The following is a 26,665-nucleotide window of genomic DNA, read 5'->3' on the forward strand; positions in this document are numbered from 1 at the left end:
AACAAAAGTCACTTCCAGGATCTTGTGGTATAATTCTGCAAAATGTTAAACTAAGCCAAAATTAACAAACATAAAATTAAAACCAACATAAACACTTAGCTCAGCCTGAATGACCCATCTGAATGGCCTCTCACTCTCCTAATCTCACTTTTTGCTCCTTTCCAGTGCTGTTCATCACACAGAAATCATGTTGAATACAATCATCAGAAATATGCTGCAGCAGGGATGTTTGATCATAGCTAAGCCACCATCCCTGTGTTCCATCACCTCCAGTCTGCAGAGCTGTCTTTCTGACTGTAGTTTACCAGGAAGGACAAAAGTTTGAGGCCATATCTCACCAAGTGCATGGTACCATCTGGTCTTCACCAGTTGGAGCATCACATCACTCATTGCCAGTGTTACCAGTGGCCTTCTGGCTCTGAGCTCCCATACTGGTGAGAGCAGTGTCAGGGTGACCTGGAACTGGGATAGCCCAGGTCATGGCCAGTGGGACAGGAGCCAAACTGTGCAGAGATAGAGAAGAAAAAAAAAAAGATAAAGCAGATATTATGTCCTCAGGTGAAGGTACAGATGGCCACAGAAGGAGGCATTAAAGTGCACGAGTTGCCCCAGAACACTGTTTGTGTAAATTGGGTCTCAACTTTACAGGGACTGGGATGCACTGGGATGCTCTGCTATCACACACCTTACTCTTACCAGAGCCACTGACATACAATGAACCACCAAGCATTCCCAGAAATAGATCATAATTTAGAATCAGCTGGACTAATTAGTGCAAAGAGAACTAAAACCTCTGCTAGTTACTCAATTAGCTTGGCTTGGCACAAGGCCACACAGACCCTGGAAGGCACTGGATTGCTCAGCCCTGCTTCTCCTGATGACCCCATGCACATTCCTGCTACTTCCCTCTCAGCTCCAGGTGAGCATTTTAATCTTTTGTGGTTGCTGTTGCTGTTGTTTTTTTTTGGGGGGGGTTTCCCACAGGATTACCCCTCAGTTAGATCAGCAAGCAGGAAAAAGGCATGACTGTCCCTTTGGGCAGCAAGGCATTCCTAGACCAGTTAAACTGGACCATACTATATTTGGCTCAGATCTTATTTCTGAATGACATGTACAGAGCACTAGAAAGTGCAGAATAATGATTTTTTTTTTCCCTCTGAAATGTCATAATTATAAATTTCTTAGCCAAATATTAATACAGAAAAAAAAACCCTACTGTTTTTAGTTTTTCATTAAATGTTGGCCTTCTCCCACAGCTTGATAAAAAAAAGATCCAGCAACGTACTGGAGAACTAAGTTCTGAACTTTAAGGAAAAAAGTTCCCAATCATCTTTAGACTTTCAAAGACACACAAGAAGTAGAAACAGGGAATGGAGAAAGGTCACTTTTAAACAACCCCAAACATACCTTCTCATCCATCTGTCCTGTGGCTGTGAAACAACCTCACTTGCAGAAGCCATCTGGAGACACTGGGTAAGAAGCTCCTGATGCTCCAGGAGCACATTTGTCCTGAAATCACCTTGTTCAGCACAGTCTCTTGTAAAATTCTACTGAAGACTCAAATACATCTGCAGAGGTGCAGTGTTTGATGTTGAGCTACTTTTTCTAAGATGCTTCACCTCTTCTGTACTTCACTTTTCCCTAATAAAGGCATTTTTACTAATTTCAGTCTACAATTTCATCTGAATTATATTGTACATGCATCAAAATGCTTCAGGATCAGCTTTAGTTTGTGTTCAAGGAAATACTTGTCTGGACTTGGTACTTTTAGATTCCAGCAAAGAACATGAAGAAATCCTTTCTGTGCACAGCCTAACAACACAAACAGCAAAGTTTAGGGAAAGAACCCCATAAGCTTTTTCACCACAAAGAACATTGCTCCATGGAGTTCCCAAACATTTTCAAACTCTTAGGAGACCCTGGAGATTTTCATGAAGGGTTATACTGAGTAAACAGGACAACAGGATGGAGCTGTGAAAAAAAAAATAAATTGTATGTATTATGAGACAGAAAGCCCATGATGAAAATAGAAAGCTGTGACCAAAGGTCTCAACACTGTGCAAACAGCCTGTGGCCTGCTTCAGGAACACCTAATTTAAAATAATAAGCTATATATAAGAAGCTTCATGTAATTTAGATAGCAATCACCCAGTTTATCTTAGACCCATGGGGTCTGGGCAGTAAGGCTAAAGCAGAGTTTACTCAAGGCCATGCTATTTCACACCAGTTCCTTTCCCTTCAGAGCAGTCTCCTTACAATGTAGAGAGACAAAAAATGGGCAAGCATCAAGCTGAAATCTTTTGCTTCAAGCTAGTCCTCTGATGCTCTATTTTATCCAAAGCTCTTTTCAATTACAGATGACAAAAATAGCTTTTCTCAACCAATTTTTATTACTTTTATCAGCTGGGCTCAGCATAGGGCTGCTTTGAAGCTAAAGGTCAATTAATTAAATAATTACTTTCACATTGTTCTTAATTAATGTTGCCTGTACTCTGTAAGCCTGGAGAAACTGTGCAAAGCACCCTGACTCTATAGGCTGTAATTAGTGGAGTTTTTGCTACTAACTTGGAAAAAAAAAAATTATCTTAGCCCCATCTGTCCAAATCTTCTTTAGAAAGAAGAAACATTTACCTCTCAAAGTCTTCAGCAAAACACTAAAGAACACGATTAAGAATAGGCATAAGCATTTTTATTGAAGTTAGGCCATTTCCAATGATTTTATTTTTGTCTGCCTCCAGTTTCTGTTTCTGTCTTCTGAAAACAAGTTTCAAATCTGCAAAAACCCAGCTGATTTTAAAAGAATTCCCAACTTTTTGAGTCTGTCTTGCCAGGTGCCAGCTTTTAACTGGATAGCAAAGCTTTCCTTTCAGAGCAACAAACCAAAGAGATCCTCCAAGATATTGTCATTTATGGACTCACAAGTCAGCTCCCTTCACCCAACACTCTTTTCCTTGACTCTGCTGAATGGGACATTAGACCCCAAGAAAGCATCACTGACCACATGGCTGATTTACTGATAGAAAGTCTTTTTCCTTTTCATAGTTGTTTCCTGTAGATAAAGCAAATGTATTTTCTCAGAAGCCCTCTTGTAATTCCAAGTATACTGCTGAGAAAGCTTCTTGTCCCCTCAGAAGGGATTAAAATAGATGTGAGTTATCCCACAGGCTGGAGAACACCACAGTGACATGCACATGCCCCTCTTTGTTCAGTAAAAAAAAAAAAGAAAAATACTTGTACCACAGCCTTGTGCCCTAAGTCTGAGGCAAATGTGGAGGGACAACCCAGTTTTTTGGGTTTTGTTGGTTTTTTTTTTTTTTTTTGGCTGCTCTAATAAAATAGAAAACTGAAGGGAAAGAAAATGCCCTTTATTCAGATTAAACTGCTTAAATGTGTTTGACTTGTTCTTCTTCTGTGTCCTACCCCATCACTGAACATCCAGAATGATCACAGGACACACACACGGGGGGAAAACAAAAATCAGAAAGATGTAGTAGCAGAAAACTTGATGGGTGGCCAGTGCAGGTGAGCAGGAACAAGACCTTCCCACTCTCACTGCTCACACCTTGAGCTAAGGGGTACCCAGCCATCATTTTTGAGGAAGGGCTGGGGCAGGGAAATCAAAGTAACTTGAGGGGTACACTCTACACAGGATGCACTGCAGCAGAGTCTAAAGCCCTTTGAGTCACAACATGTTCATTTTCAGAGGCCACTGCCCCCTGAAGTAAGAAAATTGAGGCCATGGTTCTGTCCTCAGAAGGATTCAGGCTCCTACAGAGCTTGTGCCTCAGCAGGAACTGGAAACCAGGGGCTACTGCTCTCTCAAAAGCAAGATTTTTTTGACTACACGAAAGCAGAAACCCCCCAGCTCCTTGTGGCTTTTGTAGTCAGAGAGGGAGCCTCCCCAGGAGGTAAAATTTGCTAAGCTGATGCCATTTGATACCTAAAAAATGCCAGCAAGCTGCTGCCATCCCCCTGTGGTGGTGCAATCCCCCATCCCCTGGCACTTGGTGCAATTCCCCCTTCCTGGGCCACACACCAACCTTGAAAAAGCCAAGCATGGACTGTGAAAGGCAGTGTGGCAGAGTTTTAAGGAACTCCCTCATGTATTTGGCTCCTGCTCCCCCTGTTCTTTGGGCACAAAAGCCAGAGCTGTCCCTGAGCCCAGAGCTGTCTGTTTTAGCAGCAAGACCCCTGGGACAGACTGCTCCCCAGGGCTCCTGGGAACTCAGCAGCAGCAGTAGCTTTATATATATTTCTTTTATTTTATTTTTCTCCCCAAAAGGGGGAAAAACTGCCCTTCAACACTCAAAGGCAGGTACTTAAGACATCTCTATCACCCCCCATCCCCAGCACTGAGCAGACTCACTGCAAACTCCACCACACCTCTTACCAATAGGAGGTAAGGACTTCTCTATACACACTACTCAGGCAGGCAAAATGACAGCTTGTGATTACAGCAGGGTTGCTGCTGGGGTATTTTTAGGCATAAAGATGGTCAAAGGCTTGATTCAGATAATTTAAACTGTGCATACACACATACACATTGCATTTATTAAGTAGTGCAGTGAAAACTTTACCCTAATATGTAATGTATGTAACCTGGAGTCAGCAGGAGATACACCCAGTGTAACCTGGGTAAGATTCATTTCTTCTGTGTCTTGAGGTACCAGAAAAAAAACGTTATTGCTGCACAGCAGAATAAGTCAGAAGAGCACCTCTTAACTTAGTTGAGATCAGAACTGTGCAACCTTTTTACTAAGCAATGGAAGAAAATTGTAGAGCAAGAGGAGAGGTGAGTGGATGAATGTGTTGTCCTAAGAAAGTGGCAAAGTTTACATCCAGGTTGGCTGAAGATGCAAGACTGAACAATTCAGAGGAAAACTCCTCCTGTGAGAGCATTCACTGCTACCAAAGGAGATGGATGGAGACTGAGGGCAAAGACAGCCCAGGACAAATGAGGACAAGAGGGCACAAGAGGTCTCAAGTTGTGCCAGGGGAGGTTTAGGTTGGACATTAGAAAGAATTTCTTTCTGGAGAGGGTTATCAGACACTGGAATGGGCTGCCCAGGGAAGGGGTGGATTCTCCATCCCTGGAGATATTTCAAAAGAGCCTGGATGTGGCACTCAGTGCCATGGGCTGGGAACTGCAGCGGGAGTGGATCAAGGGTTGGACTTGATGATCTCTGAGGTCCCTTCCAACCCAGCCAATTCCATGATTCTATGATTCTATGAAATTTGTATGATAGGATGCTGGGCTTTTCTCAGATGCTGGGCTTTTCTCAGATGCCTCCAGCACACAGGCAGATCAGATGGTGATAATCTACCTTGCTGCTGCAGACAAAAGACAACTGACATTCAACTAAAAATTGGAACATTATTTGGGGAACGAAACTACAGAACTACACAACACTGAGGTTCAGAGGAAAGAGGGCCAGGAAATTTTCAGTGCCTCTCCAAGAGAGCTGAAATACCAACCCTCATCAGCACTTTTGCCAGCTCCCACTACAGCTTGCTCTTAGGGATGTCTGAGTCCATCAAGTGTTGCCAGAAAAAGGCCTGTATCCTGTGCCAGGCATCTTCCTGGGCTTTGGCATGCTCCCTCCATTTCCCTCCCCAATGCACAAACAACCCAAGCACTCTGTGGATTGAAGCCTGGCACAGAGGCAAGTATGGTGGCTCCAAAAGGTGTCCTGCTCCAGAATAGGAGTAAAACTCCACTTCCTGGCCATGCTGCTGAAGGCGCTGAACAGCATCCTGGCAATAGAGATCACTTTTCCAGTTCTTGTCATCCAGTCCAGACAGGAAGAGGAACTTGGCCAAGGATTTCTCCAGTGGAATGTGACTATTCCAAGTTGCTGGGTCTCTGTGATCATCTAGAACATCTGTAAAATCTACCAGCTCAGAATCTTCATTGGTCTTCATCCTCCCCAGATCGTATGGGTGGGCAGGAACAGTGAATCCATTCCCTTTCAGGGGGATGAAAGAATTAAAACCACTTCCAGATATGCTGACAGCTGCCTTGATGCCAGGTAGAAATGTGGCAATGGAAAGGGCCAGATCAGCTCCTTTAGACAAGCCCAGAATACCAATCCCAGTATCTTTCACCTGAAACACAATTATGAAACAACCATTATGGACTATTCCTCCTTTCCTGGGCTGACATCATGTCTCCAGTTCTGCTTCCTCACTCCTCATCCAACTAAGGCTGCCCACATTTTACCCCTTCCCTCTCTCTGTTCAGGTTACATCACTCCTGTACCATCTACCATTTTGCTGAGCCTCCACAACAGTGGCTGTGACCTCTACAGCTCCTCAGAATTTCTCCTCCTGTAACACCTTTTCTTCCTGGTGACCTCTACAGGCAAACTCTCTTTGCTCCCTCCACATCCTGGCTAGACACTTGCTCTCAGAATTTTATCTTTTACTGCTCCTGCCTCCAAACTACCTCAATCTTCTCAAGTCCCCTTTGGAAAGCCACTTTTTCATAGATTTACCTGCATCTATTTTCTTTCATGCCATTGTCTTTTGATGCTCTCCTACAGCTGACTTGTTATCTCCTGTTTTGTCTTGGAACACCCAAGGTTCATTACACCTGAGGCTGAGTAAGCCCAACAGCTCTTTAAATCTATTTATTTATAATGAAGGCTCTTTGTTTAATTTTGGAATGTATGTCATGTAAGATGTTCTGGATGTTTCAGAGCACCATGAGGAACAAGATAAACAAGCAAGGCAGAATTCTGCTCTCACACTGGCTTCATTCCTGGTGTCCACGTGCTAAAGAATAAATAACTTTGTGAAATGAATGTCCCATTAAGTAGCATTCCATTCAGAGTTTAAATGTTACTGAATTCCTCCTGGTCTCTTTTGGTTTAGGTCAGATGATATATGGCTATAAAGGGTCCTCCTAATCCCACAGACCTATTCAAATAGAGCCCATTTCTTATGACATGGCACACTTCCCAGTGCTACAACCAGAAGAGATTATGTTGTGAAAATGTTTTATTACTGTCTTGTGCAACTTACTCAGAATTAAAAGCCTGTGACATTTCAGAAATAGTAGAAAAAGTCAAAGGATTTTCCCCTTCTAAAATCTTGAAATCTTTTCCCCTGCTAAAGTAGGGGGAAAAAAATAAACAGTGTTGTCCACCTAGTCCAGGAACTGTTTTGATTTAATTTTACACAAACAGTGGTTTGCACAACACTCTGTGATCTGTCATAAGCTGCTGTGCAAAACCAGCTGTCCAACTACTTGCAAAATCTGAGGCACAGGGTTTTCCATCTCTCAGGTCACAGTGTTTTTCATTCTAACACCTCAGAAATTCACATTCTAACATCACAGAAATGCATTGAGTGCCATATAACATTTCACATCATAAAATTGGAAAACAGCTTCCAGGGTGAGCACCATCATTTGTCTCTTACCTGCTGCTGCTTCCGCAAAAAGTTGACAGCTTCCTCAAAATAGTCCAGTTCAAGAATCTCTGGCATGGCAGGGAGATCTTCAAAGGCCATATAAGCAACAGCCAGAGTCACAAAGCCCCTGCTAGCCAGCAGGCTTGCTCTGTATTCAACAAGACCTCCTCCAGACCCATACAGATCAATAAGTCCAGGGAATGGACCAGGTCCTGCAATGAAAGGTGTGTATGTGTGTGTATATTTATATTTATACATAAAGAGAAAAGTTTCTACATTTGTCCTTTCAGCAATGCCCCCTCAGCACACATCAGGACAGTACATACCAAAAGGACATCATCCTGTGAAGCTTTCCATGGAATATGTCATCCTCAGGCACACCTGCAGTGGCTGCCAGGACACTAATTTGGGTATTTCTCCCTTAGGAACTCGCTATAGGAAGTTCCTATGTTGGGCATTCTTCTTGCATGATGAATTTCAGCTGAAATTGGCCTACATGCTCTCAGGTCATTGGAGACTGAAGAACAAACAGTTGTGCTGCATGAGCTGTGTGTCCTTAGGAGCTGTGCTAGCAGGTTTTCCAGGGGGGGGAATACTTGAGTTGTGAGATGCACCCAGAAATGCCAGCACTGGGTGGCAATTCAGGCTTCAGTTTGATCTGGGTAACTACCCCTGGGCTTCTCAGTCCTCCTGCTGCAGTCACAGGACCTCACTTTCCTGCTGCTGCTGCTCTGCCTACTCTTACAGCCAGTCTTTCCTTACAAGATTTGGTGTCTCAGCATCTGTAAGGGGCTTTTCATTCATTACAGAGCAAGATACTCACATTTAAGTACTGCTCAAGAACAGTTCAGAGGTCAAAGCAGCTTTACACAGGATCCAGTCTGGATACTGTGTCCATACAGAGCTATGGAATATGCAACCTGCTTAAAGACCTTCTCATTTGTCTTCTATCTCCCTAAGCATCCCATGCAGCTGCTCAACCAGCCAGACTTTCTTTTCCTTTCCTTTAGCCAAAGAGTGACACAGAGACAAGTCCAGAGCCCCCAGGTAGATCCAGGCTGGCTGCTTGTCATTCATCACTCCTTGGCCAGGGCTGTGAAATCCCACAGCTCTGCCAAAGACCAGAGGGCTCTTCATCCTGTCAGCTAAAGAGAAGAGCTAAGAAATAAACACACTTTTCCCCAGACTCCCACTACAGGAGAGGTCTAGAGCTAAGAGCCCTGCCTTGTGTTACCTCTGCTGCCCCCCCTGCAATGCCCGGGGCAATGCCTGCTCCTCCCTGCTCTGCTGCGAGGACCCGAGGAGTTGGATCAAGCAGGGACCGAGGGAACCATTGGCTGAGGATTTGCTCTGGGTTCCCAAGAGCACCCAGACGTGGGAAAGCCGTAAGTCACACCTGGAAAACCAAAACGGAATTAAAACTCACCAGGAGGGAGGAAGAGGGTTGCTTTCAAGCGACCTTCTCTGACCGGAATCCTCTTCACCCCCTCTCCTAAAAACCATCTCTCGTTGGTGCATTTGGCCAGCAAGTGGCTCGTGTCCTCGTGTCCCGCATACACTTCAAAGTCCACGCAGAAAGGGGTCAGGACGTTCCTCTTCGCCAGGCGCTTATAGGGAGCTTCGGACTGCAGGGACCACAGCAGCCCCATGGGCTCCACTCCCGAGTAGCTGCCTCCCAGCGAGGGGCAGCGGCTGAGATCCAGCTCCCCGCTGCTCCCAGCTCTGTAGCGAGCGTGGGCTTGGAAAAGTTCCCCGCTATCATCCAGCAGGCTGGCCCGGAGGGTGACCGCCTGCCAGGGCAGGAGTCCCGCCACGCAGATCCGCACCGGCTCATCGAACAGACACCGGGGGGAAGGCAGAACCGACACCTGCACCGCCATCCCAGCCCTGCCGATGGGGAGAGGAGCTGCCCTGGACCGGGGAGAGACGCGGGGATGCTGGACGCGGGCTCCTCAGCAACCTGTGGCTTCCAGGGATTCCCACACCCCTGCCCCAAGTCCTGGAGGAACCACCGTGACCGCTTCCTTCAACCTCCCAGCGGGATGCTGGGAGACGTAGTCCAGAACACGCCTCTTCCAGTCGCAACCTGGACTTCGGTCCTGGCGTGCCGACCCATTTTGGACTGCAGGAGACTAAGGTAACAATTCCGAAGTGATAAAAAGATATTGAGATCGCATGGATCCTTCCCCGCCTGTGAGAAAGTCCGGATTCGACTGCAGAGCTGGTTTGGGAGCCTTTTCCGAGGCGCAGCAAACACAAATCACGCCTGGAGAGCCTGATGTGAGACCTTAATCCACCCGTGAAACAAAGCCTGCCCTTCACCACAGGATAACAACAAAAAAAAACCAAAAAAAAAAAAAACCAAAAAAAAAAAAACCAACCCAAAAAAAAAAATCGAAACAAAAAACCCAAACAAAACAAAACAAAACAAAACAAAACAAAACAAAAAAAAAAAAAACCAAAAAAACCAACCCAACCCAAAAAAAGACCCAGACGCACACACACACACAAAAAGAACCATTGCCTTTTTTCTTCACAAAAATCTCATCTAAAGTGTATCTGCATTTTCCTAATTAATACCCAGGAAATAAATTTCCCCCCCCAGTATTGCTACTGTTTCTAAGGAACTGTTTGAAGATTTGATGACAAACACCAACTTCTGGTTTTTATAAACAACAGTACTATATTTTTGCTATATTTTTAGTAGCCTTCAGGTCCTACCCTGCAGGTCTGAGATGTGAGTGGTCTTGTCTCCTTCTGTGGAAACACAAACTGGAATTAAGGCTGCAGAAAACAGGCTCTGGGTTCATATAACTCACCTGACAACGTGGCAGAACTGAATGGCAAATGAATGAAACAATCAATGAGCCTCAAGATGCAGAACCACAACTTATGCTGAGACCAGAGGTGATGCACAGACTGTAGACAAGGCAAAGCAACTCTAAAGTCACCCAGAGTGTAAGAGAACATGGCTACATTTAAATACTGGGGTGGAAAGAAACAAAAACTAGCAGCAAAAGCATGTGGCTTAGTATGGAAAATAGCCAGCAATGACTTTTGCACGTTGTCCTAGATGTTCTCCACCCACCACATCGTTTGAAAAAAAAAAATATTAGTACAGAAATAAGCTTTAAAACTGACCTTTTATTGCAGATGTTGGAATTTCTCACCATCAAAACACTGCAGGCACTGAACTTTGTGAAGTACAACTGGACAGGACTCTTGCCTTAAGCAGAATGCATGTGCTGGACTGATACAGCCCATGTATGGTGGCAGATGTGGGTTCTTCCTTGCCTGGTTGGGTTGTTTTGAAAAAAATCTGTACATCTGAACAAATAGTCATGGCTTCTGTTTCATAGTTCCCAAAACTTGTATTGCCTTCCTTCTGTTTCATAATTCCCAAAACCTGGATTACCTTCCTTCTGTTTCATGATTTCCAAAACCTGGATTGCCTTCCTTCAAATTTTATTTTGCTCACCATCACTCACATGCAAAAAATTAAAAATGCCACTATCAAACCTTCTACTTACAAGCCAAAAAATGTGGCCAGTTGATCAGGACCCTGAAATCAAACAGAATATCCATGATCTGTTTGATGAACATCATAGTGGATAATTTAACATTCAGTTCTTTTAATTGTGGATAATTTTGTGTTCAGTTTTTTTCCACTTGCATCATGTTTGTACTCCAGGCAAGATGCTGATGACAGTATCACATCAGAGAGAAGAAACTTGAGTCTCCCACCTCTGCTATAACATTTCCACAGCTTTTGTGAGGCAGTCTAGTAGCTGATAATAGCTGTACTTAAGGTCATAGTCCATGTCATACCAATAATTCACTGAGAAGAAAAAGGAAAAACATTTCTAAGGCTAGAATGTAATGAATTACAGATGTGTTCATTGTTTTACCCAGTTCAGCTTTTCCTTGTTCCTGACTGACCTTTGAAATGAGCAAATCTTTGACTACAGCCAAGAATAATGCAAGCAAACATTGGAGTTCTTTAATACTGTTGCAAATGCAACTGTGCCTTAACCCAAATGAACTCCTCTTCCTATTTTATGCTGGGATTCCTTGGAGCAGAAGCTGTCAAAATGTTCAGGAACAGAAAACATGCTTCTGTGTAAACCAAAAATACCAAATACACTGCAAATATCTGGGCAGGAGATATTCTTTTCCTTTCAGAGTGTAAAAGATGGCAAATTCAGCACTACTTCAAAATGGTCATCAATTAGACAGTGTTTTAATTTTGCTTGTCATCTTAATTTTGGTGTCTGTGTCCTAGAAAAAATAAGCCAAGCAGTATAATTTTGTACCAGTGGCTCTTGTGTACACTCCAGCTTCAGACATTTACTGTACCAGACCCAGAGAATATTGATTTTTCAAGTGTATATAGACTGTAGTGTAGGTAAGAGATGAAAGGCCAAATCTTTCAACACTTTAGTATTTCTGCTAAACAGAAAAACAAATCTCCAAGATTTTGCAAATGGAAACAACTCTACTTTTACTAAAAAATCTTTAATGATTGATGGAGCAGTACTTGGAAAACAAAATTTAAAAATAATGTTTACTGATAGCTTCCCTTTTTATCACAATACTGCAAGCATTCAAAAAAATAAAAAAGGGGAGGGCTGGCAATATTTGGAGTGTTACATAAATACATATGTTATGCTCTTCAAAATACTGTATTTACTCTTCCTGGACAAATAGGATTATTCCAGGTAAAGGACAGCAAAAAATTCTTCCTCACACCTTGCAAAACTTACAGGATGTAACAGCAATACCTTGCATCACCCCACCCCTAAATGAGCAATGCTTGAAATTCTGGAACACTCTTTGGGAAGGAAAAAAAAAAGATAAGAGATGGTGACAAATCCTACAAAGAAGGAGATGACAAGACTTTTGATATGCTCAGGAAAACTGTAACAAAAGCACAGGCTTATCAGCAAGGTAGGAGACTGGGTCAGAGTAGATTCCAGCTAACATTATTACAGACTATCAACCATGTTGTGTCTCCATCTATGGCCAAAACTCATACACTTTTTGTTTTCCTCCTCTTTTCCCAGATCCTTTTTTGCTGATGTGATAACAGCACACAAACCATGCAGTTTCTTTGTGAAAGGTATAAGATGACCAATTTGCAGATAGCAGGCTAGGTGGAAAATTACTTAGCATTATGTTGGATACAGAAACTGGAACATGATCACTGAAGTAGCTAACCTTTTCCAGACTTGAAAATTAATGATTTTTTTATTTCTGCTGTATCCCTAGCACTTGTCAACAGTGCTATGAATTACCTCAGGGGCAGGAGCTGATCATAAAGGGCCTTCTGATCCCAGTTAGGCTTTGCTCTGCAGTATCTTGCTGAATGCCCACTACAGTTCAAAAATATATCTGTATTTATATTGCATTTATTGTGCATTTTACCTGCTATACAGCCATGTGATTGCTGAACATGATGGAACCAGAGAGAAGGCAGGTATAACATCTCACCAGCTTTCACTGTACACTGCAAAGGTTTTGCCTGAGCATAATCTGGATATTGTTCCAGATTTGGGTTCAAAGGGTCCAGGGGGATCCAGGGCACCTAAAAGCAAAAGAGTTTGTCTATGGCACTGACCCTGGCAAAAAAACATTCCAAGGAACACAACTGATAACAAAACTTGGTAGGTTACAAAGCATGTATTTTGCCTAGCAAAACACATATAGCCACACAGTTTTCCAGACATCCAACTGGGAATAGGTCAAGGATGCAAAAATTTGCCTCCTTCATTGAAGCATTTATAATTATTGTAAAAGTGCTAAATGTCAGCCATGAAATTTCATACTTTCAAAATACCTCTAGTCCCTTAATTCATGTGCTACTCTATCATTCAGTTCTTCAATATTTTATCTATTTGCACCACTCTTTCTGGAAATTCTTCTAAAGCTGTCTGGTCCAATTTTATACCCAGCAGCTAAAAGCACTGGTCCTGCTGGGAAACCCCTCTAGAGGCCCCAGCCACACACCACAGGAGAGAGATCACACACAAAAGGCTGTTGAGTTTCTAAAGTGCCTCCAGATCTATACATTTTAATCAAATAAATATTGCTACTACTTTGAAAACATGATTTACTCATTGAGACAAATATATTTTATTGCACTGGGTGATACTGCTGTAGATCAAAACCTAGCCCTGAGTAGGGGGCCAAAAGATTGTTAATGCAGAGGCTTCTATTTCAGTCTTGATGAAATAGTTGGTTCCTTCATTGGTTATTTTTTCAGACAGCATTCTTCTGGAGAAACTGGCTACATATGCCCTCAAGCAGTGTACTCCTCACTGGGTAAAAAACTGGCTGGTTGGCCTGGCCTAAAAGGTTGTGGTGAGTGAAGTCAAATTCAGTTGGCAACCAGGCAGAAATGGTGCTCCCCAGAGCTCAGTGCTGAGGCACTGGATTATCTTTATCAAAGATTAGGATGAAGGGATCAAGTGCACCCTCAGGAATTTGCAGAAAACAGGTTGGACAAGAACACTGATCTGCTCAAGGGTAGGAAGGCTTCACAGAGTAATCTAGACTGGATCAATGGGCCAAGGGCAACTGTATGAGGTTCTGCACCTGGGTACAACAACCCCAGAAATGGTAGAGACTTGGGGAAGAGTGGCTGGAAAGCTGCCCAGCAGAAAAGGACCTGGGGAGGTTGATCAACTGCTGGCTGAATATCAGCAGTGTGCCCAGGTGGCCAAGGCAGCCACAGGATCTTGGCTTGTATCAGGAACAGCATGGCCAGCAGGACTAGGGAAGTGATTGTCCCCCTGTACTTGCCATTGGTGTACTGTGTACTGAGTTTTGGACATTGAGGTTCTGGAACCAGTCCAAAGAAGGGCAATGAAGCTGGTGAAGGGTCTGGAGCACAAGTCTTATGAGGAGCATCTGAGGGAACTGGGAATGTTTGGCCTGAAGAAAAGGAGGTTGGGGGGAGACCTTATCACTCTCTAGAACTGCCTGAAAAAAGGTTGTAGTGAGGTGGGTGTCTTCTCTCAAGTAACAAGTGATAAGACAAGAGGGAACAGCCTCAAGTTGTGCCAGTGTAGGTTTAGATTGGATATAAGAAGAAATTTCTACTCTAATAGGGTTATCAGACAATGGAGCAGTCTGCCCAGGGAGGTGGCTGAACCACCATCCCTGGAGGTCTCTAAAAGATGTGTAGAGGTGTTGCTGACTCAGCACTGGACTTGGCAGAGTTGGGTGAATGGTTGGACTTGATGAGCTCAGAAGTCATTTTCAACCAGAACAATTCTGTGATTCACTTAAAACTCCTCTAGTGGATCTTTTGAAGTTTGGTGCCTATTTATTATATCAACAGTTTCAGATGTGCAGCAAAAACCTTTTCTGGAAGCTGGGTATCCTTTGTGAGTAGTAAAACAAGTGAAACATCTGGGCACTTTCTTTCCAATAATGAAGGATTTCCAAATATCAACCAATGCTCAGTCTCAGCAGTGCCAAAACTACTTTTACTGTACCAATAGTATTCTTTATATACTTTTTACCTTCTCTGCACTCTTCTCATCCACAATTTCAAATGAGCCATCTTCTGATACCTGGTAGGTTGCTGGGTGATAGAGCTCTGGAACCACAGAAAAAATCAAATGGCACAACTCAGAGTAGTACTGACAGAAACTAGTGGCAGAGAATGTCATGCTTTCACCAATTAAAAGAAAAATTAAGACCATTTTCAACTTCATTCCTTACTGTCCTTCCTTTTGTCCACTTCAATTTTTATCCATTTTCTTCGTTTTTTTTAAATCCAGCCTAAATACTGAACTGCCTTCCTTTTTGGAACTCCAAACTTCTTTCTTCACAGGAATTATTCTCCTCAAAACCCACTTTACTTCTGGTCCTATTTTGGTTCAGCAATTGCCTTGGTTTTGTTTTGGAAATCATTAATGCATCCCTAACTTAGACATTATTCTGTATTCTGCCCTTTTCTTCTTAGGTCATTCTTGCAAAATAGCACTCAAGGGAGTTAATAGTAACCTGTGGCCAACCTTTTGCTTCTAATTTTATCCAATGAAGCTCATCAACTGCTTCAGATACTGCAGATTTCTTTTCTTTTTTTTTTTTCTTTCACTGTTTCAGCACACATGGTTTTCTAAGCCCTTCCTCGAGACAGTTTCTCTCCACCAACCATGTTCAAAAAGATGGAGTCATCTTGTCACTACACACCACAAAATGGAATCATTATCTCTCTACTATGCTTTAAGAGCAACTTGTTTTACAAAGCAGGACTCATAGATATGACATTTCATACACTCACATACATAGGACACCACCTCTTCCTTGAGGAAATGCTGAGACAGATGGGTGTTGTTCAGCCTGCAGAAGGCTCTGGGGAAACCTTCCTGCAGCTTTTGAATATATAAAGGGGGCTTGTAAGAAAGACAGGAAAAGATTTTTTACCAAGGCCTGTAGTGACAGGACAAGGGGTGATGGTTTCAAACTAAAAGAGGGTAGATTTGTATTGGATATAAGAAAATTTTTACAATGAGGGTGACAGCAGAAGAGGTTGCCCAGAGTGTGGAAGCCCCATCATTGGAAATGTTCAAAGCCAGGATGAATGAAGCTTTAAGCATCCTGGTGTAGTGAACAGCAAAGGGCAATCAATGGACTAGAGGATTTTAAAGGTACCTTCCAACTAAAGCCATTCTTTCAGTCTATTATATCAAGGTTGTAAACAAAATAAAATGAGGATGCATAAAATATTGTAGCAGCTCAGGTATCTAAGCAGATGGTTTGAAAGTTGAGGAGGGGGAAAATAAAAGTCTTATTTTAGGAGGCATAAAGCTAAGCTGTCTTTTAGATGATGCTGCAACATAACAAAGTATTACTGTGCACACAGGAGAGCAATATAAAGGAAAAAAAAGTAATGTAATGCAATGTAATGCAAAAGTAATGTAATGTAAAGTAATGCAAAGTAATGCTGCCAGGAGAATCTCTTTTTTTTTTTTTCTCCAGTTTCCAGAGATTCAGTTAGTACTTCACTATTTCATTACATTACAACTTTTCAGTTTCTTTGCTTTTTACCTAGAGAAAAGAATGAGCAGGCAGGATTCAAACCTGCTAAACATCAAAGACAACAAGCTACAAAACTGACAAGATGCTTAAATAATTTAAATACTCTAAAGTTGAAGAGATTGTCATGAGTACCAATGAATCTGTTACTTTACAGGACTGGAAAACCAGACCTCTGGATAATGTTTGTATTACAAACTACCTGCCTCACAAAATAGAAGGTATTTCTGTTTCTGGGAAAGCACAACAGTGCCTGAACATCAGAATCTTATCTCTACTTTCTTTTTCAGATCTTCATATCTCATCTCTCCTCCTTCCAGGCTCCAGACATACTGCACAGTAACTTATGTACCATATGGGATGAAGGGACGGTCACTTGGTGGATGCAGCAGGAAATGTTTCTCTCCAGAGATGACACAGTACAAGTTCTCATAATGATCTTTATGTACTAGGATTAAGAAAAAAAAAAAAAACAGATGTGGAGAAAGAGAGAAAATCAGTGTTAATTCCTTTGCTGTATCAGAAAATACAGTAAACTCGAAGTGTTAGCTTGTTCTCTTAGTTGCAGGCTCAGTCCTCTTTGGCCAGAGAAGGTGGGAATACAATGTTGCAGTAAAATCATTAAATGAAGCAAACTGTCAGTGCCTTGCCTGACACAATGCCAGGTAGAGACACAGCAGCAAGAGGCTGCAGAAATGCAGGAGAAAGAATGCAAAAAAATATCAAAGCAGAACTGCTTTGCCAGAGAAAACAAGCAGTCTGAGACACTAACCCAAACCAGAAAAAAAAAAACAGATGTGGAGAAAGAGAGAAAATCAGTGTTATTTCCTTTGCTGTATCAGAAAATACAGTAAACTCGAAGTGTTAGCTTGTTCTCTTAGTTGCAGGCTCAGTCCTCTTTGGCCAGAGAAGGTGGGAATACAATGTTGCAGTAAAATCATTAAATGAAGCAAACTGTCAGTGCCTTGCCTGACACAATGCCAGGTAGATGTGTTTAGAGACACAGCAGCAAGAGGCTGCAGAAATGCAGGAGAAAGAATGCAAAAAAATATCAAAGCAGAACTGCTTTGCCAGAGAAAACAAGCAGTCTGAGACACTAACCAACCCAAACCAGAAAAAAAAACAGATGTGGAGAAAGAGAGAAAATCAGTGCTATTTCCTTTGCTGTAGCAGAAAATGCAGTAAACTGGAAGTGTTAGCTTGTTCTCTTAGTTTCAGGCTCATTCCTCCTCTTTTGGCCAGAGAAGGTGGGAATACAGTGTTGTAGCAAATTCATTAAATGAAGCCTTGCCTGACACAATGCCAGGTCGATGGATTCAGAAACACAGCAGCAAGAGGCTGCAGAAATGCAGGAGAAAGAATGCAAAAAAAATATTAAAGCAGAACTGCTTTGCCAGAGAAAACAAGCAGTCTGAGACACTAACCCAAACCCAGCCCACTTAAACCTCTGTGCTAAGCACACAGAAGTCTTGCAGTGCCATATAATACATACAAGATGTCACAGCAGTTGATTCCCCAAGCCAGAAATTTACAGCATCAGGTTTCCTCCCTGGATGGTTAAAGAACAGAGAAAACTTGTCAACAAAAAGAATGTGAATTGTCATGTTTAAAAGCATTTCACAGAATTTTCTGCCAAATTCTCTCCATTCACTTCCTTATAACTCTGACAGGTTTTATGGCAAATAGCACTCTGTGAGGAACAGCAACTTCCTTCTACGTTGGAAGCCACTGTAGTGCCCATCAGGCTCCATGACTGAGTCTTTTCCACCCCCAAAAATGATGGTTACAGCCCTCTACTTCCACATCCTGAACTGCTAAGGCTTGGCTCACAGAGAAACTGCAACACATCTCTGTAACAGTTGCTAAAAGGTGGGAGCACACTAAATTGCTTTCACTGACATTTTAGGGAAACTCATGCTGTAAAACAGAAATCAACTGAAACAGATCAGCATTTAACTAGAAAGAAATATCTGTAATTTTACCAAAGGAGGTTTCACTTGTTATGAAGTGAAGCTTTATGTCAGCTTTGGTAGGAACAGAGTGAATCCAAGTCAAAACATGACTCTAAAACACAGAAAAGCCACTATATGGAAACAAGTGATATGTGGCACTATCACCACATTGTTTCAATACACAACTGAGATACTGATTCTGGAGCAGCCCAAACCCAAAACTTGGATTAGTCTACTATGTAGAATATTTTACCAGTTCTACTTTGTAAGAGGATGAAACCAAACTGAGTTGTGGCATCCAGAAAAAGAGCAAACATTACCATGGACCCACTATGACAGTTTTAAAGCTCCACATGAACTATTCACTGAATATAGAAGAAACAGAAAGTTTACCAAGTGCTTCACTCATCCATGGTATGTCAGGCTGCACATCACAGACAAGTTCAGGGAACTCCTCAGTGAGGTTTGAACACTGCTTCTGCACATAGAAGACGTTGGGAGAGGTCACTTTTTTCTCCACAATGTCCAAAAAGTCCACAAAAGGCATCTGGCGTTCCTCTGGCATGACAAAACGGTCCTGAAACACTGCATCTGCATAACCATTTGGTGTTACTGCCACACTCACTACCTTGGCACCCACTACCTCCCTGCAAAACAAACCAAATGTTTATAGCCAGGCCTGCACTTGGCCCATGTACTGGGCATGGTTCCTTTAAAACAGAATGCATTTCATGGGAAGCAAAAAAAAACAAAGCCTGGCTTTCTATAGATGTCTCCAGATTAGATTTTCTACAATCTGATTAAAATTTGGGCATTTTGCTCCAATTGCTCCTTGGGGTCAAGGCAACCATGTTACCTTTCTTCTCCCTAAATTCTCCTGCATCTACCAGGCAAGTTCACAAAGGACCCCTCTGTGCAGGCAGAGGGCCCTCTTCAGTCACTCCTTGGCATGAATTCTGGTGGAGCTTGGTAATTCTCAGGACCACTCAACATAACCAAATCTGGGTGGTCAAAAGCAACAGACAAGGGAGTAAGGGCAGACAGACAGACTGATACACACATTGTGAGACCAACAGAACCTATTTCAACAAGAAATTTAATTTTAAACCCGTAGATTTTAGGTCTAACCTGAAATCTTCTCTCGTAACTTCAAAAAGGAAAAAAAATGGTGTGTAAAACTTTTGCAAAACACTCGGTCACAAACAGGTCAGTCTATTCTTACACTCCTACAACCCCACAACAACTGGGAGGCTACAGGGTGGAGCAGTGGCCAGAGCACAGCTCTGCTGGCTGCACACAGGCACAACACCCACCCTTCCACCTGCAGAGGAGCTGGTCAGGCCAGTCTGTTTGCAGGAAAAAAAATTTACACCCATTTGGCAAGCCCGAACACCTTTGAACAAAAGGGGGGAGGAATCCGAGCTGATTTTAAGGATAAAAACAAAGATTATCCAAGGGCTTTTTACTGAGGTCAACTGAAACTGACCACCAGAAGTGCTGCAAAGCTGGTTCATACCTCAGGTACGCCAAGGTCCATTTCTTCAGAGCTGGCCAGTGGCTGATGGCATTCTGAATTATGCAAGGCTTATTTGGACTCACCCATTCCCGATAAAACTCCAGTGGGGATGGAGGGCTGTCGAGGTAGGGTATGGACTCTGTCCACCCCAGCTCTGTCCAAGCAAACGAGAAACAGTTTTACTCAGCATCCTGAGAGAAGCTCCCCCTGTTAACACACCAGCTGGCTTCACACCACAGGTGCTCAGTTGAAGTCCCCCAGGTCCAGAAATTATTTTGTTAAAACCCAGAGGCTCTCAAGGAGGCTTCTGGTGCCAGACAGACACCTTGGGACTGCTACTCTCAGCCACAGCTCATCCCACAGATGGCCCCACTGTGGGCCCAGAAGGCAGTGGGCACAAAGGACAAACATTACAGGAGGTGCAGTTCTTCTGTATATACCACGGGAAGATTCTGGAAGCTGGAACAGTGTTTTGCTTTGCTATTTTATGAAATACAATAGAGCAAGGGAAGGGCAACGAGGCTGGTGAAGGGATCCAGCACAAGTCCTGTGAGGAAGGGCTGAGAGAGCTGGGGGTGTTGAGGCTGGAGAAGAGGAGGCTCAGGGGAGACCTCATCACTCTCTCCAACTCCCTGAAAGGAGGTTGGAGCCAGGGGGGGTTGGGCTCTTTTCCCAGGCAACTCTCAGCAAGACAAGAGGGCACAAGAGGTCTCAAGTTGTGCCAGGGGAGGTTTAGGTTGGACATTAGAAAGAATTTCTTTAGGGAGAGGGTGATCAGACATTGGAATGGGCTGCCCAGGGAAGTAGTGGATTCTCCATCCCTGGAGGCTTTAAAGAAGGGAATGGATGTGGCACTCAGTGCCATGGGCTGGGAACCACAGCAGGAGTGGATCAAGGGTTGGACTTGATTTCACAGGTCCTTTCCAACCCAGCCGATTCTGATTCTGCGAAAAACATCACCTAGAAGGGCCATTTTCTCCAGTTTTTTCTTCCTGCAGCAACCTTGCAGCTCCTTCACCTCAGAATCCTTTGCCTGAACACAGACCGTGACCTTGGGCGCTCCAGCAGCGGCCGAGCCGGGAGGCCCCAACACGCGGCTCTCCATACCCAGAGATCGCCGGGCAGGCGGCGTATCCCAACCCCGTCCCCAGCGCCCGCCGCCCGCCTTCCCGTCACAAGCGGGAATGTTCCGCAGCCTCCCACCCCCTTCCCCTCCCCTCCCGCTCCGTCCTCCATTCCCATGCTCACCGCGGGCCTCCCGGGGGAAGGCGTTCAGGCAGCCCCTGACAGCCCGCAGCGCCGCGCCCTCCGCCATGGCCGAGCCGCCGCTCCGCACGGCGCAGTCCGGGCCCAAAGCGGTGAAGGGAGCGGAACGGAGCTGCCCCCAGACCGACCCCGGAGCACCCTCAGACCGGCTCCGGAGCACCCCCAGACCCGTCCCGGAGCGAGGGGCACCGGTCACCCCCGCCGTCCTCTCCCGGCCCAGCCTCCCCTCCCCTTAGGCCCTCAGGAAACCGGGATCGCGGGCGGGGTTGGGGCGATGGGGGGGGGGGGGGATGGCGCAGGTCAAGCGCATCTGAGTTAACAAATGCTCACATTTTTATTTGAAACAGTTGAAGACACGGAGTACAAATGGATACAGAGTTAAAAACCGCTCGCCGAGGGAGCCTCACAGTGCAAAAAAAAAAAAAAAAAAAAAAAAAAGACATTTTTTAAAAAGATTATTTGACCTCAAGCCAGAAAGTATAAAACCAAGCATTTATAAATAAAGCGGGGAAAGGATCTTTTTGTTGTCGCTGTTTTGGGTTGGTTTTGTTTGTTTTTAAGGGGTGCAGGACACAGGGGCAGTGTCGGGGAGCCCAGAAGTGCGGAGCGGACACGGCTCCTCATGGCTTTTATTCCTATGGCCCCACGCAGCCCCCTCCTCCCTTTCTCCACGCCCTACAGCAGGATGCTGGCAGGGATAAAGCCCCAGCCGCCCCCCCTTGCTGTCTGAAACCTGGGAGGTGCTGGTCCGATCCAGAGAAGGAAGCACCGGCTCCCTCAGGGGCTGCTTAAGACCTGTGATTTTTAATGAGGTTTTTGTCATTTTTCATCCTGGATGCCGCACATCCAGCGGGGTTGGGGTGAGAGGAGACACCGTATACATGCATTAATTTACTGATGGTGCTTAAATACCTGTTTCTCGTTTTTTCTTATATATAGTTTTATACATATTATTCCTTCAAAAAAAAAAAAAAAAAAATTGTATGGTTCTATTACCCAAATGAAACGTCCCGATTCCTCTGAGTCACCATTGAGCCTGCGAAACAGGGGCTGGGGAGGGGACTGCTGTAAGCCCTGCCCCAACCATCACCTTGGAGGTTGTAGGAAAGGAGAGGACAACCTGAGAGAGGAGGTAGGATAAACACAGCTCCTGGGGGATGCTGAGGGATGGTGTTACCCTGCCCTCTCAGGTTGTAGCTCTTCCTACAGTTCAGAGGGCTCAAGAATGACCCAAGGGGTCCCAGAGGCAAAGTTATACTATTTACAAGATGAAGAGAAAAAAAAAAAAAAAAAAATCCCAACAACTATTCTTATTTTCAACAGGAATGTTGGGTTGGAGGGGACAAAACGCATGTTGAGGGGATAGGTAAATTATTTTTTCAGGCTTTATGTTAAACAAATAACTGGTCATAACACAGGTATCTGGTTGTGCCTATGCTAACACCCACACAAACCAGTAAGAGGAATGGACTCAAGTCTTATTACCTCCCTCACAAGCCTCTTCACTACCCAGGCAGTTACTACTCAGTATTTCTCTACCTGGCTCAATGGTCAGCCTGTGGTGGAATGTATTTACAAGGTGCAACAAAATGCAACACATTTATGCTCTCTTTGTTATGTAAACTAGAATTTTTAGGAATATCTCCTATTGCCAGCAACAGGAAGTTAGCAGGGAAAAATCAGATCAGTCTCAAATCAGAAAATGCAACATTATCTCCTCACCTCTCTCAGCAACAAACTTGTGGCACCAGCATCTCTTTTACTGGACTTCTACTACTCAGTTCAAAACCTCCAAGCTTTGGGCAAACAGCAAAGGACTTTGCCATTTAAGGAAAAAAACAGCTGCTTAGGAGAAAGCAAGCAAAGAAACAAGAGGCCCAATAACACATATTTAAAGACAAAACTCTTCCTATTTATTCTTCAATTACAGATCAACATCTCACTCCTAAATCTACTTTCCTGAAGCTTTTCCATACTCTGTCTTTCACATATATTGGCCAAATGCTATTCTCCAGGCCAAGACTAGATTTATCACTACTCTGTTTTCCTGTGTCTCCTGCATACACTATTCTAATTTATTTTAAACTACACAACCACTGTCCAGCTTATCTACTTGCCCAACACTTCTCTTATCATCCTTCTGATCTGATTTTACCTCTGGTTTCCTGCATGCAGCTGCCCCCCAGGCACAACCCATTACAGAGAGCAAAAACACACTCTGGATCAGCTTTAAAAAAAAAAACAAAAACCAACCAGATTTGCTTCATGCAACCGATTTCCAAGAAGCTTTGTTTCATACTCCAATGTCATCTTCACTGGTTGTTACTCTTTACCTTCATGGGAATTTCATTCTCACCACCATCTCCAACCTTTTTTGCCACTATCCCGAAGTTTAAATAGTAAAATGGAATAAAATTGCACAGGGAAGCAATATAAAGGGCCCTCAAACAGCTCTCACCAGAACCAAGAGATAGGGACTGCTATTTTACCTGAGTGTCTTGTAGCCCCAGCACAGCAAGAATTTTCCTGCATACTAGGACACGTGTTCACAGTCTGAAAGTAGAGGAATTCACCACCACAAAAGCAAGCTTGACCCACACTGTCTCTATCACATACCCAACATGACTGCAAACATCCACTGGACTCGGCATCTCCAGCACACCTTTTCACTCAAGGAAACTGCCAGAAATTTCCTCTCTGGTTTTCAACTTGCCTTCCTTTGCAAAACCTGCCTGTGCAAGAGATGCTGCCCATGGGACTGAGCATGGGACAGCTGATTGAGCACAGTGCAATGCTGATACAGGACTAGAAAGTAACACTTTTAATTCTTCAGTACAAGCCCCTAGAAGGAAAGGCTAGCAAGGAAACCTGAAACCTGATTAGGTAGATTTAAATTACAGGTAGAATTAGCCAGAAAGCTTTCTAAGAACTCCTCACACTTGCCAGTGTTGTTCAGTCTGCAAACCTCCTAGAGGGAGAGTGAGATCTGCAGATCATTCAACCCTGGAGTTACTCAGAAAAAACAGGTTATTCTACACGAGTGTGGCCAACCCACTAGAACAAGGTTGCACTGCAGACCTCCAGTCACAGAAAGACAAGAAGGCAACAGATCCCACTTCCAAGTGCCACAGGAGTTCAAAGCCATGACAGACAGGACAGTAAAATGTAAGAAAATTGCTTCAGGCCTCTGGAATCAAGCAATGCAGTCTGGTTGCCTCTGAGTGGCTTCCACAGATGCTACCAGGCTCTCCCTCACCAAAGGCTTGTTGCTTGCATTAGTTTTATAAACTGGGATTACACTGTTCTGCCTTAAAATAAATACAAGGCAGACCAGAGATGGAGGAAGAAATAGAGCATTTTGCTTATCTGTCCCCGTTGTGGAAAGGAGTGGGAGTTAGGGGGAAGATAATGCAGAATTTAATCAGTTTGAAAATATTTTTTCTTAGCTTATCATTGAAAGAAAAATAAACCACTGGACAGTGTGAAGCCACAAGAAACACTAATTATCATGGCCTTACAGAAGCTTCACAGGGTGAGAATAGCATTGCACACACAAATGCAGGAAAGGAAGTTTTTCTTTTTCTCAGACAAGAAATTAATAAAAAGCAAAGATGCTAGGGGCAGGGTAAGTGGTGGTAATCACATCCTGAAGTTATCTTGTTGAAAGTTCTTTGGAAACCATTTTCTGTGGGTAGTTGAAATAGCTTTACAAAAGTTAAGAGATCCAAATGGGATGTAAATATTCTCTTTTCCTGGAAAAACAAGAAGAAAACATTTTTCTGTCACAGTAAAATGAACAAAAGACAAGGATGAGCCGTTGCACTGAACATCTCTCAAATCCAGGGTTACACTGTAAGAGCTGGAAACCAGCATTTCTATGTCATTTCTCAACAAATAAATCACCACCTCAGATTTCCCAGTCATGAGAGCATCAAAGTCAATATCCAATTCCTAAATATGAAAGGTGGCTGAAAAAAAACTTTCATATTTGCGTCTAAATCCCATTTAAAAAACATCTGCAGAAAACCCAGTCTGAAATATCAATATAACATCCAATTACCACTACTGAATTCATTAAGTAATAGCTAAAGTATGGTCCAAGGTTTGCAGAGCCTTCCTCTGGAGGTAAATACAGCTAAAATACAGTGTGGGGACTCTCTTGAAACTAGAGAAAAACAGACAGGGTTGTCATGACAACAATAGGATGACTCCAGGTAACAAAACTAAGGCAGGAAAAGAAAGAACAGCAAGACAAAATTTAAGCAGAAAACAGTTCATTAATTGCACAGACACTCCAGCCTGTCTCCCTGTTGGAGGTTTATAATACAGAGATTGTTTCTCGCTGGGATATGGCAAAGGGATTGACAGTTTTTGTTAAAAGACAAAGGTAACAGCCACAAACGTGACGTAGACCAACAGTCAGAAAAATAAATTAATAAATAAACCCATAAAAAGTCTGCTTCTTGATTCTCATGAAGCCTTAGAGAAGAAGGGATTGGCTTCACTTGGACTCCTTTGTATTTAGTCAGCAGTTCAGAATTTCTTGGATAAACTGGATTTTCTTTGTTTCTTTATGTGCCAAACATCCTGACCTCCTGGCTATGAAGAAATTTCATGGCATCTTCTCCAAACTCCTCTTTCAAGACTTTGTCTAGAGACAGGAAGTTGAAGACCATGGGGGGGAAAAAATTACTAAAAGTGTGGCCAGCACATTGCTAAGAATTAGAGCAAGTCAGTTGTAGGGGCCTGAGGAAATCAGCTTATAAAGGTTGCTCCACCAGCCCTAGCCCAGTGCAATGATAGTTTCCATCTGAAGCTCTCTCTGTGGTCCTCTTCTTGGGATTAATTCTGTGTATTAACAAACACCTGAAAGCCACCCCTCTTAGAGTTTTTTGTCCATGCGTCGTTCCACAGCTTGTAGTAATAGCTCTGAGTACTGTTCCAGCAAAGCCAGAGTCTGCTCATGTCCCAAACTCTTGGGACTTGGTAGGTTGGCACCACATCCCTCAGTCAGTGGGCTAGTGCTATCTTGGGGCTTTGCCAGTACCTCTTTAACCTTTGGAAGCTCTTCCTCATCCTTCAGAGAGTCCAATTCTTTCTTCATTGAGGAGAATGTTTCTGTCAAGAGGCCTGCTATTTTGTCTTTGTCAGTAGAAGACTCTGTATCATTTAACACCTGAAAAGAGAGAGGGAAAAGAAAGAAGAATGCATTGGGGTTTAGACAGAGCACACACTAAGTTTCAGACCTTTAGGGAAGTGAAGCCATGAAGATTTGCAGACCACTCAAGCATCCTTTTCTTCAACATTTGAGACTGCCAACATAGTCATATAGCAGGGCATGCCTGCAGTACTGATAGTCACACAAAATCCAGAGGCTTTTCTCCAGAAGGATAGAAATGGGAAGCACATTTTCAAGTAGTGTTCCCCTTATCCTGGGCCTAAGGAGATGCTGTTTCCCAGCTGCAGCACA

The 26,665-nt window shown here is 43.5% G+C and overlaps 3 protein-coding genes and 1 long non-coding RNA gene across 12 annotated transcripts in view; 1 reads left to right on the forward strand and 3 right to left on the reverse strand.

Moving 5' to 3' along the window:
- Positions 1–4,507: 4,507 nt before the first annotated feature.
- LOC139796525 (acyl-coenzyme A thioesterase 1-like) lies at positions 4,508–10,689 on the reverse strand. Its single transcript, XM_071744681.1, has 4 exons — positions 10,555–10,689; positions 8,840–9,545; positions 7,423–7,625; positions 4,508–6,105 (listed from the first exon to the last, which is right to left on the reverse strand). Exons 2-4 carry the CDS (start codon positions 9,291–9,293, stop codon positions 5,503–5,505), a joined length of 1,260 nt encoding a protein of 419 aa, XP_071600782.1. The 5' UTR covers positions 9,294–9,545; positions 10,555–10,689; the 3' UTR covers positions 4,508–5,502.
- On the forward strand, positions 7,550–10,435 carry LOC139796530 (uncharacterized). The gene is made up of 2 exons (XR_011726046.1): positions 7,550–7,637; positions 10,142–10,435. It is a non-coding gene; the product is annotated as an uncharacterized lncRNA (long non-coding RNA).
- JMJD7 (jumonji domain containing 7) lies at positions 10,538–21,329 on the reverse strand. Its single transcript, XM_071744682.1, has 8 exons — positions 21,178–21,329; positions 19,930–20,083; positions 18,807–19,060; positions 17,954–18,010; positions 16,814–16,909; positions 14,940–15,016; positions 12,838–12,997; positions 10,538–11,251 (listed from the first exon to the last, which is right to left on the reverse strand). The coding sequence occupies exons 1-8, from the start codon at positions 21,242–21,244 to the stop codon at positions 11,163–11,165; spliced, it is 954 nt and encodes a 317-aa protein (XP_071600783.1). The 5' UTR covers positions 21,245–21,329; the 3' UTR covers positions 10,538–11,162.
- A 181-nt stretch (positions 21,330–21,510) lies between these two features.
- The window catches only part of MAPKBP1 (mitogen-activated protein kinase binding protein 1), a 106,790-nt gene continuing 101,635 nt past the window's right edge, over positions 21,511–26,665 (reverse strand). For all 9 annotated transcript variants that reach the window (XM_071744666.1, XM_071744667.1, XM_071744674.1 and 6 more), the window contains one exon: positions 21,511–26,371. In XM_071744666.1, the coding sequence (XP_071600767.1) occupies positions 26,078–26,371 (294 nt within the window). In that variant the 3' untranslated portion in view covers positions 21,511–26,077. The remainder of the gene's footprint in view (positions 26,372–26,665) is intronic.

Source organism: Heliangelus exortis, chromosome 5 (genome assembly GCF_036169615.1).
Source record: "Heliangelus exortis chromosome 5, bHelExo1.hap1, whole genome shotgun sequence".
NCBI lineage: Eukaryota > Metazoa > Chordata > Aves > Apodiformes > Trochilidae > Heliangelus > Heliangelus exortis.

What these genes read in the sequence shown, in the direction of transcription:
- LOC139796525 (XM_071744681.1), bottom strand. Translation starts at nt 9,293, where the DNA reads ATGGCGGTGCAGGTGTCGGTTCTGCCTTCCCCCCGGTGTCTGTTCGAT. An exon ending in AACCCTCTTCCTCCCTCCTG is followed by an intron (nt 7,626 to 8,839) that starts GTGAGTTTTAAT and finishes CTTTCATTGCAG; the next exon opens with GACCTGGTCCATTCCCTGGA. An exon ending in TTTTGCGGAAGCAGCAGCAG is followed by an intron (nt 6,106 to 7,422) that starts GTAAGAGACAAA and finishes ATTGTGTTTCAG; the next exon opens with GTGAAAGATACTGGGATTGG.
- JMJD7 (XM_071744682.1), bottom strand. Translation starts at nt 21,244, where the DNA reads ATGGCGGAGGGCGCGGCGCTGCGGGCTGTCAGGGGCTGCCTGAACGCC. An exon ending in ATGGATGAGTGAAGCACTTG is followed by an intron (nt 18,011 to 18,806) that starts GTAAACTTTCTG and finishes TTAACCATCCAG; the next exon opens with GGAGGAAACCTGATGCTGTA. An exon ending in ATGAGAAGAGTGCAGAGAAG is followed by an intron (nt 12,998 to 14,939) that starts GTAAAAAGTATA and finishes TTTTGCTTTTAG; the next exon opens with GTGCCCTGGATCCCCCTGGA.